Source organism: Gadus macrocephalus, chromosome 18 (assembly GCF_031168955.1).
Source record: "Gadus macrocephalus chromosome 18, ASM3116895v1".
Lineage (NCBI taxonomy): Eukaryota > Metazoa > Chordata > Actinopteri > Gadiformes > Gadidae > Gadus > Gadus macrocephalus.
The window spans coordinates 5807518-5819768 of record NC_082399.1 but is presented as its reverse complement, the minus strand read 5'-3'; the positions used below and the strand labels follow the sequence as shown (position 1 = coordinate 5819768).

The 12251-nt window shown below is 51.1% G+C and overlaps 1 protein-coding gene across 1 annotated transcript in view; it reads left to right on the top strand.

Annotated features, from left to right (window-relative positions):
• Positions 1–2522: 2522 nt before the first annotated feature.
• The window catches only part of myo15b (myosin XVB), a 41097-nt gene continuing 31368 nt past the window's right edge, over positions 2523–12251 (top strand). Inside the window, exons 1-12 of the mRNA XM_060037149.1 lie at positions 2523–5003; positions 5478–5660; positions 6485–6549; positions 6819–6882; positions 7160–7269; positions 7759–7833; positions 8154–8247; positions 8616–8719; positions 10261–10324; positions 10838–10951; positions 11477–11638; positions 11980–12093. Of these exons, the coding sequence (XP_059893132.1) occupies positions 2538–5003; positions 5478–5660; positions 6485–6549; positions 6819–6882; positions 7160–7269; positions 7759–7833; positions 8154–8247; positions 8616–8719; positions 10261–10324; positions 10838–10951; positions 11477–11638; positions 11980–12093 (3615 nt within the window). The 5' untranslated portion in view covers positions 2523–2537. The remainder of the gene's footprint in view (positions 5004–5477; positions 5661–6484; positions 6550–6818; positions 6883–7159; positions 7270–7758; positions 7834–8153; positions 8248–8615; positions 8720–10260; positions 10325–10837; positions 10952–11476; positions 11639–11979; positions 12094–12251) is intronic.

Genomic DNA, 12251 nt, shown 5'->3' with positions numbered 1-12251 from the left:
TGAAGTGGGGTAAAGCGAGTATCGTTTGTCATACAAGCTCAGCCAAGAGTTTTGACCCTCCATTATGGAGCGGGACGCTTTGTCCACTAATTGCCTTCGGCATACTGTGGCCGGCTGCAACCTGAGCTGGACTGGAGAAGCTCCACAGTCCTCCCTCCCCTCCCTGGATAGAGGACTAAGGGCCCACAGCACGGTCCTCCCTCCCCTCCCCTCCCTGGATAGAGGACACAGGCTCAACAGCACGGTCCCCCCTCCCTCCCCTCCTAGAGGACACGGGCTCAACAGCAGAGACTTCCTCCCTCCCCTCCTAGAGGACACAGGCTCAACAGCACGGTCCCCCCTCCCTCCCCTCCTAGAGGACACGGGCTCAACAGCAGAGACTTCCTCCCTCCCTCCCCTCCTAGAGGACACAGGCTCAACAGCAGAGACTCCCTCCCTCCCCTCCTAGAGGACACAGGCTGAACAGCAGAGACTCCCTCCCTCCCCTCCTAGAGGACACAGGCTAAACAGTAGACTCCCTCCCTCCCCTCCTAGAGGACACAGGCTGTACAGCAGAGACTCCCTCCCCTCCTAGAGGACACAGGCTCAACAGCAGAGACTCCCTGTCTCCCTCCCTCCCTCCCCTCCTAGAGGACACAGGCTGAACAGCAGAGACTCCCTCCCTCCCCTCCTAGAGGACACAGGCTGAACAGCAGAGACTCCCTCCCTCCCCTCCTAGAGGACACAGGCTCAACAGCAGAGACTCCCTCCCTCCCCTCCTAGAGGACACAGGCTCAACAGCAGAGACTCCCTCCCCTCCTAGAGGACACAGGCTCAACAGCAGAGACTCCCTCCCTCCCCTCCTAGAGGACACAGGCTAAACAGTAGAGACTCCCTCCCTCCCCTCCTAGAGGACACAGGCTGAACAGCAGAGACTCCCTCCCTCCCCTCCTAGAGGACACAGGCTCAACGGCAGAGACTTCCTCCCTCCCCTCCTAGAGGACACAGGCTCAACAGCAGAGACTCCCTCCCTCCCCTCCTAGAGGACACAGGCTGTACAGCAGAGACTCCCTCCCCTCCTAGAGGACACAGGCTCAACAGCAGAGACTCCCTGTCTCCCTCCCTCCCCTCCTAGAGGACACGGGCTCAACAGCAGACTTCCTCCCTCCCTCCCCTCCTAGAAGAGCCTGGGTCCACACCAGAGTCCTCCCTGGTTCGCGGAGAGACCAGACCTGGAATAACACTCTTCCCACCACCACCACCACTTGCCCATTCCATCTCCAACCAGAGGATTTGGGTGGAAAGGGGATCTTGTTTGTTCAGTGGGGCTGATGGAGTTATAAACTCCCTGTTTTGAAAAGTTAATTAAACTGTGGAGAGACGTGCAAGACTTGGATGGAAATTAGAAACTTCTCAGACATTCCAACGCACCGATGGAATCTTGGAGAACACACACACACACACACACACACACACACACACACACACACACACACACCTACCTACACCTGGTTCTACAGGAGGCAAGGCAACCAGCTCTGGCTTAAGCTCTCTCTCACTCCCTCGCTCTCATTTCATCACCTATTGTCAACCCCCTCCACCCAGCCGCTCTCACCTTTCCTAACAGCTACTTAGCAGCTGCCTATATGAAAAGCTGTGGGCCACTATGACCTGCCAAATGCAGTTCAATTATTGAAGAGGCACTTTGTGTGTGTGTGAAATTGTGTGTGTGTGTGTTCTTGTGCGTACACGTTCCCCTTTGCGGTGGGGTATTGCAATTATGCACCTGTGTGTGTGTGTGTTTGAACCCTGCACGCAAGCATTGTATGTGTTTGTGTGCATCGACCCGTGTAATTTAAGTGGGTGGGGTGAAGGCGCCCACTCATCCACCATGCCGCCCTCTTCATAAGCCAGAGTTTATGTGTTTGTGTGTCAGTGACACCCGCTCTGGAGTGCAGGAAGGAGCTGTTTAGACCCCCCCCCCTCCCCCCCAGGCCCGCGTTTCACCTGAGAGGCCAGGTAAGCTATATTTCAGCGATTGACCCCCAACCCCCCGGAGCCTGAGGGCTATACAGCTACCTCCAGGTGGACTTACAGAAAGATTTGACCTACAGATAATGCCATCAGGGGGCTGTAGGAGGAGTCGTTTTCATCCGGTAGTTGAAACGCGGGCATTATGGAAACAAGCACCTCTTTGTCTGTTTGTACGCTGCTCTGCAACTGGTTTGCATAGTTTCAGAATTTTGAATGTTCGGTTTTACCTCATGAGACATGATTGGACAACTGGTCACATTTTTGCAAATGAGTGCTGTCTGGTATTTAGCTAACATAACCTAATAAGTTTTTGGAACTTGAGCTTATGAAAGTTGAAACTTGCATATGAAAGTCTAAATGCCGACTGTCGCAACCAAAAAATAATATTATTCATTGGATTCTACTGGATCTAGTAAAATATATTTTTATGATATTCTGTAAATATTCATCATGATGCATGGTTTTATTTTATAGGTGCTAAGATTAACCGAGTATTTCAAAATATAAAAGAAAAATGAATAGCCATGCCTCCCCTCAAGTCAAAAGGCCAAACTGTGGACAAAAAACCGAAGGCAGAGGAGGTAAAACCAGAAACCAAACGGCAGAAAAACGAGAAGAACTCTGAATCCAAGACGACCCAGCCGTCGCCTAAAGTGCCAAATGGTAAACAAAAACATAAAGGTGAGTCGCCCGCTCCGGAGAAAGGAAAGACATGTGAATCCAACGCAAAGGGTAGGACTAATAAAGACGCTCAAAAGAGGGGCACAGCACAGGACGCAAAACGACCAGCAGACGCTGGGAAGAGGTCTGTGAACGGTAGAGCTGTGAAACGGCGAGTTAAAAAGAAAGGTGAGCGTCAGGTCATTAAAGGAAGGGCAAATAAAGCCGGTGAACTCCCAGCATCTCCGAAGGCGGTCAAGAGAAAGGTTGGGCCACCTTCCAAGAATGTCCCAAGACAACAGTCGTCCGATTCCGAAGACGATGAATCTGAGTGTGTCAGAAGTTCAGAGTCAGAGAGGGAAGAGGAGGATAGCAAAGATGATGAGGAGGAGGAGGAGGAGGGGGAGGAGGGGCCAGGCAGTAACGAAGAGCCGGTGGAGACGCAGGGGAGCAGCGAAAGCAGCGACGGGGAGGCGGAGGTGTCCGATTCACTGAAGGACCTGAAGAGAGACACGGAGGGGCCGACAGCGGGAGAGGAGTCCGATAAAGAGCCCTCGGAGAGAGCGGAGACGAGGAGCGCGACAGAGGAGGAACCAGACGAAGAGGACCATGCAGAGGAGGTCCCAGAGTCTGAGGCGGCCCACAGCGACAGCAGCGATGGAGGGGAGGAGGTAAGGAAGGAGCGCACGCCTGAAAGACAAACCACTGGTAGAGGCGTACGCGGTGGACGCAGACAGACACCGCGGGCCACCGAACCTCCGCAGCGACAGAGAGGCAGGATGTTTAAGAAAACAAAAGCAGATAAGCAGGCGGAGAAGGCTGAGAGGGCCAGGGCCAAGGCGGAGAAGCAGAGGGCTGAAAAGGAAGCCAAACAAAAGGCAAAGGAGGAGAAGAAGAATAAAAAGAAGAACAAGAAGCAGGGGGCCAGCGCGGAGCCGGAGAAGGTCGAGCCGCCGGAAGGTCCGAACAAAACTGAAAAGGCCAGGAGTAAAGCACAGCTCCTTCTCCTGGCCAACAAAACCAAGAACATCAAACAGGTGACCGTTGGCTCAGACACTGATCCCGATGAGGAAGAAGATGAGGAGGAGGAGGAGGAGGAGGAGGAAGAGGCCACTCCGACCTTATTGCCGGCCACCAAAAGCCGAAGCCAGCTGATAATTCTCAAAGCCAAAAGCACAAAACTCAAGACCAGCCTCCTGTCCAAAGCAGCAAAAGAGGGCCAAAGGGAGGCGGGCGACCCCTTGGTGAATCCCAGCGAGGAAGCGTCAGAAGGTGAGTCCAACAAGGCCAATGAACGCTTGCTGGCCCGAAAGAGAGGCGTGGCCACTCTCCGTCGAGTGTCCGGCTGGATCAATAAGAAAATCCCCAAAAGCTTCACACTGAAGACCAAAATGGTTCCTTGGTGCAAAGTCATCAGCATCTCCAACTGGATCTCCCTCCGTGCCCTCAAACCGAAGGATGGGACCAGAAAGTCAAAGGGCAACTTCCTCAAACACAGGATGGCTATGAGAATGGCAAGTAAAACCACCCTGTCCAGTGTGAGGAGCAGGAGCGATGGGAAGGACCGGCGGTCCACAGAGAAGGCCGTTCCTCAGGGACAGGTTGGGGAAGGAGGGGACGAGACGGTCCCTGTAGGGGACAAGGAGCTAGAGGCCAAGTACGCCGTGGTCCTCCCCAGGATTAACAAACCTGGACTGGCCAAAGCGCTAACGGTGGCCTCTGCCCCTACAAACAGCACCCTGACTCTAGGTTCTGCCACGCCTTCAACCCCCAAACCTCCTAAGCCAGGAGCCCGCCTCGTGCTGCCTGTAAAACCAGACCTCAGCCTCTTGAAGTGCATCAAGAAGCCCGTGTTAGGAGGCTCGACGGCCGGTGGCGAGTCCGTCGAAGGGGGAACCGTCTCGGGTGTCAGAGCGACCGCGGCTCCCTCAGTGCCCGAGGGATCGTCTGACATCCGCGCGAGAAGCCGTCAGGCCCCCTTGGAAAATCAAGACGGCGTCAGCGTGCTCCAGGCGGCTCGAGGGAAACTGGGAACCCGCAATCTCAACCTGACCAAGACCTCCCTCTTGGGGGGGTCCTCTCCCGCCTCGGGACCGGCCCGGCCTCGGGGGCCCAACCCAGAGAGGGAGGCGGTGACCAGGGGGCCCAGGGCCACAGCCGAGGCGGTGGTTCAGAACGGAGGGACGGGGAGGATGGGGACGGGAGCCACCTATGAGGAGGAGGCAGACCGGGAAGTGGCCCAGTTGATGTGTGATGACGAGGCCACGTATGCCGCCGGCCAGCCGGAGATCCACTGGGCTGGGTGTGCGCAGATGACCGGAGACCCTCAGGTAAGACTTAAAGGGGACATATGATACCACCAGGTGTGAGTGTGATTAGCCTTAGTAGCCGTTTTGAAAATCGGCCTCTTCTGACATCACAAGTGGGCGTGTCCACCTAGATGTTTGACAGATAGATGAGCAACGTTTGCTGCAGGCCACTGGGTAGGCTGGTAGACTGATCTTTCCAGCCCACATCTAGCTGGACACGCCCACTTGTGATGTCAGTAGAGGCAGATTTTTCAAAACGGCTGGTAACGGCTAATCACACTCACACCTGGGGGCATAACATGTCACCTTTAATGAGTAAAAAAAAATCAATAATCACGTTGTCTTCGTGCACGTTCACATTTGAAACGCCGGGTACCTTTCTGCTCAAGACTGATTTCCTCTGTGTGGTGGTCCCCTGGTGGTCCCCTGGCGGTCCCCTGGTGGTCCCCTGGTGGTGGTCCCCTGGTGGTGGTCCCCTGGTGGTCTCTGGACCAGGACTGGCTGCGGGGTGAGAACCTTCTGCCCCACCAGACCGTGGAGAAGCTGACCAGGCGGACGGTCTACGACGACGACGACCGAGGGCGGGGCCTGACGGCGCCGGCACACAACGGCAGAGGCCCCTGGGAGTCGGAGGACCCCGCGCAGGACATGCTGGAGAGCCGACTCAACAGCACCCAGGTACGGAGTCGGAGAGAGGGCCGGTCAGATGAAATCTCATTGGGCGTCGAGCTTAGCTTTGGGGGAACACTGATACCCCATTGATAAATAACACTACCACTGATGCTATCACGCTGAGTCGCAAGCAAACCACTGCCATATATCTGTTGGTAGAACCACTAATGTATCTCCCGATCACCCAAGCAGAGCCTAGCTTGTCTTCTAATCAGACTGATAAATCTTTGGCTGGGTGAAGACCGTCTCTGCTTCCGCACATCTGTTCTGCTTCGACGCTGATGTCCGAGGCTCAAAGGACTGCTCCTGGTTTATTTATTTGCTTCTTTACAACACTACAATGGGCCACAACGTGCTATATCTTGGCGCTATGAGGTTGTGCTAGATCGGCTATCAGGCTGCTTTATCTCTGTGGGGAGATGGGTTACTGCAGTCGGAAGAGGACCACACACCCAGGAGGATATTAGTAGAATAATACCAGTCATACAAGAAAACTAATAATAAAAGATAACTTATAAAAGTGTTCAGAGAATCAATGGTTCAGGGAATCAATCTTACCTGTCGATTTGTTCGCCACTTCTCAATGGCGGTGAAAGATATAAAGGAGGGAAAAGAGAGGAAGGGGGTTTGTCTAAAGATCTTATTCTCTTGTGCTCTTTTACGCCCTCTCTCTTTACAAATTACACCAGCTTTAATCTGACACGTCTTGTAAATATAAGCTAGTTAGACAAAAAGGCAAGTGGGTGGGCAGAGTCCCAGGTAAGCCAACAAAGGTCAAGGGGGTCAAATCCTGTCCTTGGTAGAATAAATGCTTCTTTTGTTTCTGTCAGGTGGTGATGGCAGGCAGTGAACAAGCGGTAGAGGTGGATGAGGTTGAGGATCTCGCCCAGCTTGAGTGAGTTGAACATACACACACAATCACAGATGTTCGCACACTTACTCACACACATGCACACACAGACGGTCAAACATACGCACATACGCACACACATGCACACACAGACTGTCAAACACACACACACACCCAAGCACAACCACACACACACACACACACACACACACACACACACACACACACACACACGCACATGCACTCACACAAAAGCACATGGAGGTTTTGAGGGATATAACGGTAATTTGCCGTGTTGTTTTTCGTTTCCATAGCGAAGTGTGTGAGAGCTCTGTGCTTCTGAACCTGAAGAAGAGGTTTCATCGAGACTGCATCTACGTACGTGTCTTCACTCTCCCCCCATCTAGCTATCACACACACACAGAAACTCATCGAAAGCGAAATGCACATCCCAACGCTCTATTATTCTGCAACTGTTCTGCTTCACTGTCTCAATACATAAAACACATCTCAATCCTTCCTTCTTCGTGTTTAGTATTTAAGATATTTTAGATTGTATTACTATGGTTATTCCTTTGGAACACCCTGTGATGCACTCCATAAGACATCTGCTCTTTAAGTTAAGTTTGACTGGACTGGTCCTTGTGTCTCCCAGACGTACATCGGCGACATGCTGATCTCAGTGAACCCCTTCAGGCCTCTCCATATCTACACTGAGGACAGCCGTCTGCAGTACCAGGCCAAGGCGAAGCACCGCAACCCCCCGTAGGTGTCCGCCTAACCCCCCAACACAGGCGGCCGTTCAGAGTCCACGTTAAAAGACGGATCGGAGATAGAGACACACTCCGAAAGGGACGAGCAATCCCTCACATTCAAGCCTTTGGATTTTTTTTTTTTTTTTTACAATGGAGACGTTTAGTTATATTCTGTTAAGCTGCGGATAGTAAATAGTACACTGGCTCAGAGAACCTCCAGGATTTTGCTAATTTCTGTATTTATTTCTGATCATGTAGAAAGTTTTTTGTTATGTTGAAGAATTTCGTATTGTCAAACTTTGATTGCAGTGTCATTACTATTTATCTTAATGAGGTCAATAAAACCCCTAAACTTTGTAGTGTAAATAAAATGACTCCCTTAAAAACCAGCTAGTGGGCAAAAATATACTTATAGCTTGTATTGCTTAGTGATGCAATGTTAATTAATTGTCATTGTGTTTTTCCCATCATTTGTGCTTGGGGCTGTCCTCTGCTGTAGTCATGTGTACGCCATAGCAGAGGCGGCCTTCACACACTCACAGAACACTGCCCAGGAGCAGTGCATCGTCATCAGGTATAGGACTCTAGAACTCAAACCCTGGCCTGAATGTACAGACTATGAGGCATGCAGATCCTGCCTGTTGTGGTTACATTTCTGTGAAGCATCTTTAGGCCTCTTAGACATGCTTTTTTCACTAGTCTGAGAATCAGAATCTTATGATTTAGCTTAATCAATAATTAAGCTAAGTCTCTCTCTCACTCCCATTCTCTCTTTCTCTCTCTCTCTCTCTCTCTCTCTCTCTCTCTCTCTCTCTCTCTCTCTCTCTCTCCCCCTTTCTCTCTTTCTCTCGCCCCCCCCCCCCCACACACACACACACACACACACACACACAGTGGCCAGAGTGGATCGGGGAAGACAGAAGCCACCAAGCTGATAATCCACTACCTGTGCTCCATGTACCAGGGCATGCATGACAACCTCCGCCAGGTATAATATCATAATACGTACTCTTAGGACACAATTAGATGTTCTCCCTGAGAGACATGTGCCCCTATAGAGCTTGTTAATCAGGTGGCCCTATGGGATTACTTGTTGGATTTTCTTGTTGATGACAGATTTTTAGTCATGTAAAATCCAGAATAAATGTAAAGACACCGTGACCTAGGCTTATCAAAACCTATGGTCGTTTCAAACTCAACACTGTCACCCCAAAATGGCAGAATATTTATTTTAGCACGAATTAGCATGGTATTGCACAGCTTATACTACAACATATAACATATCTTGTTTACACCTTGTTTTCACTTTTACTTTCACTCTATCTTCCACCTGGGGCACCTGGGTTTCCCCTCTAGCCCACGGAGGTGCTTCCCATCCTGGAAAGTTTTGGAAATGCCAAGACCATCCTGAACAACAACTCCAGCCGCTTCGGCAAGTACCTTCACATCCACATCCTCCAGTGAGTCCGCTCAAATTCACGCTCAACACATTCACATCCTCCAGTAACTCACACCTCCCCCACTCACTACGCCTCCACATCCTCCAGTGATTCTGCCCACCTCCCCTCTCTACACCTCCCCTCTCTACACCTCCCCTCTCTACACATCCACCCTCTACACCTCCCCTCTCTACACCTCCACTCTCTACACCTCCACTCTCTACGCCTCCACATCCTCTAGTGAATCTGCTCACACCCACCCTCTACACCTCCACCCTCTACACCTCCACTCTCTACACATCCACCCTCTAGGCCTCCACTCTCTACACATCCACCCTCTACACCTCCACACTCTACACCTCCACTCTCTACACCTCCCCTCTCTACACCTCCACTCTCTACACATCCACCCTCTACACATCCACCCTCTACACCTCCCCTCTCTACACCTCCCCTCTCTACACATCCACCCTCTACACCTCCACTCTCTACACCTCCACCCTCTACACCTCCACTCTCTAGACCTCCACATCCTCCAGTGATTCTGCCTACCTCCCCTCTCTACACCTCCACTCTCTACACCTCCCCTCTCTACCCCTCCCCTCTCTACACCTCCCCTCTCTACACATCCACCCTCTACACCTCCCCTCTCTACACCTCCCCTCTCTACACATCCACCCTCTACACCTCCCCTCTCTACACCTCCCCTCTCTACACATCCACCCTCTACACCTCCACCCTCTACACCTCCACTCTCTACACCTCCACATCCTCTAGTGAATCTGCTCACACCCACCCTCTACACCTCCACTCTCTACACCTCCACATCCTCCAGTGATTCTGCTTACTTGAATCACCCAACATCCAATCACCTTACATCCACTCACCCTCCCTGGAAGGAGGTATCCCCACTTTGGGTTCCTTCTCAAGGTTTCTTCCTTGATAATGAAGTGAGTTTATCCCTTTAGGAGACCAGGGTTATGGGGGTGTAATAAACGATGGCCTGTAAAGCCATGTGGAAATGAGGGTGGAAATGTGATTAAGAGCTAGACTAATAAAAATGGACTTTACTTGACTCACTGCACATTTTCCAATGATTTGATTTCCAGCAACCATTCCAATAATTAGATTTCCTACCCCAGTGGTTTCCAACCAGTGTGCCGTGACATGTTGTGGGATTGAATACATAAGTGACTGTGACTATTTAAGATTCATTGCTCCACGAAATGCTAAAGGTTTTTCTACTTTTCTACTTTTCTTATATAACAAATAATTCAACAGACATTTGTTGAACTGTATTCCATGCAATACTTTTTTTGTCTGCCGTGTGAAATATTTAGCATTGTAAATATAATATCCTGGTGATAAAGTGTGTGACATTTTTCATGTTCACTCTCTAAAAATGTTAGTTAATGTGCCTTGGGTTTAAGATACACACTGCCCTAGGTGGTAACCGGGCTCATCTTCTCCGTGGACCATAGTTATGGTACTTTTCATGGTAGTAATAGATTTAATGTGCTGTTTTTACAAACGCCTTCCTGCCTTGTGTTGGTGCCTGACAGAGGGGTTGTCGTAGGGACCTCGCTGTCCAAATACCTCCTGGAGAAGTCCAGGGTGGTCTTTCAGGTGAGAGAGTGGAGCAGAGTTGGAGAGGTATCGCACGTCGATATCGTAAAATATATCAAAATATATATTTTATTTTGATGATCGATGAGGTGAAGCTATGTCTTGGGTGTAGCATTCCCTCCTTAACTGCAAGAAGAGCACTTGAGGAGTTAATATGTATGATATATATGTATTTTTAAGATACAGCAACACAAGGTTTTTTTTCTGCAAGAAAAATGTTTGGTTTCACAACAAACATAATTTGACACGAGAAAATAAATGATTTATCAAATGGATATCATAACGCTCATAATGATCCCTTCCCAAACAATACCTTGCCTGACATAACAATATAAATATCACATTCATTTATCTCCCATCTCTTTTCTTGAGCTAATCTGTAGTCGACACAATAGCTTTGCTGTGTGTGTTTCGGGTGGAGTCGTGATGCTAGCATGGTGCGGCCTCCGGTTAGAATCTTAAGAGGTGTTCATCTCCGGGTTGCGCTGATTCCTCGGTTCCGTGGTTCCGTAGGCACGGGAGGAGAGGAACTTCCATGTGTTCTATGAGCTGCTTGCCGGCATGAATGACTGGGACAAACAGGAGGTATACCTGCAGGGAGCAGAAACATACTACTACCTCAACCAGGTGTGAACACACACAGATGCATTCCCTCTCCCCCCTTCTCTCTCTCCTATCGTGTCGGATCTCACATCGTTGGGCGTGGGATTTGGTCTAATTATCTTGTTGTCCTCTCCTCTCTCCATCCGGTTCTCTTCTCATCATCCCTTTCTATTAATACATTTGATCTCTCTCCTCTCCATCCCCCTGTCTCCTCTCCATCCCCCTCTCTCCTCTCCATCCCTCCTCTCTCCTCTCCATCCCTCCTCTCTCCTCTCCATCCCTCCTCTCTTCTCTCCATCCCTCCTCTCTCCTCTCCATCCCTCCTCTCTTCTCTCCATCCCTCCCCTTCTCTCCATCCCCCTCTCTCCTCTCCATCCCCCTCTCTCCTCTCCATCCCTCCTCTCTTCTCTCCATCCCCCTGTCTCCTCTCCATCCCTCCCCTCCTCTCTCCATCCCCCTGTCTCCTCTCCATCCCTCCTCTCTTCTCTCCATCCCTCCCCTTCTCTCCATCCCCCTATCTTCTCCCCCCCCCCCCCCCCCCCCCCCAAGGGGGGTGCGTGTGACCTGAGGGGGAAGCAGGACAAGCAGGACTTCCAGCTGCTGGTCCGCTGCTTCCAGACCATCGGTCTCCACGGCGACCAGATCTCCACCATCTGGGCCATCCTCTCCTCCATCCTGCAGCTGGGCAACATCTGCTTCAGCTCCTATGAGGTGTGTGTGTACACACGTTGATGTGTGAGGTGGAAGGCCAGTGGGCGACCATGGAAGAACATGTATCCACCTCAGGCCCAACCATCCGCCTAAACTGTCTGACATCATCAAGGCCCCTGAGGCCCCACCTCAGGTGCCCAGTCGAAAAAGATAATCTTTTCGACCAATCAGACTGCTCCGACCAATAACAACAATAATAATTATCTCATTGGTAGAAAAAAGCTAAATAAAAATACTTTTTCCGACCAATCTGATCAATCAGATGGCTTGAAAATGATCATCTTTTTGACCTATCAGACTGCTCTATGTTTTTGTTGTATCCTCTGTCTCTGTGGCTGCAGAGCGACTCCTTCGAGGTGGCCCGTATCTTCAGCGAGGCCGAGGCGCGGCGGGTGGGCTCCCTGCTGCAGATCTCCTCCGAGGCACTGCAGACCGTCATCACACACCGGGTGACCGTCGGTATCACGCCCACACACAGCGCGTTAAAGGGCCCGGCTATGGTTCCACGTTCACGCAACGCAATCACCACGCCGACGCTTCGACGCAGGCCTGAGCCTTTATGGTTCTGCGGCGGGTTTTAGCAAGCGGACCAATCACAGCCCCTGCTGCTGCC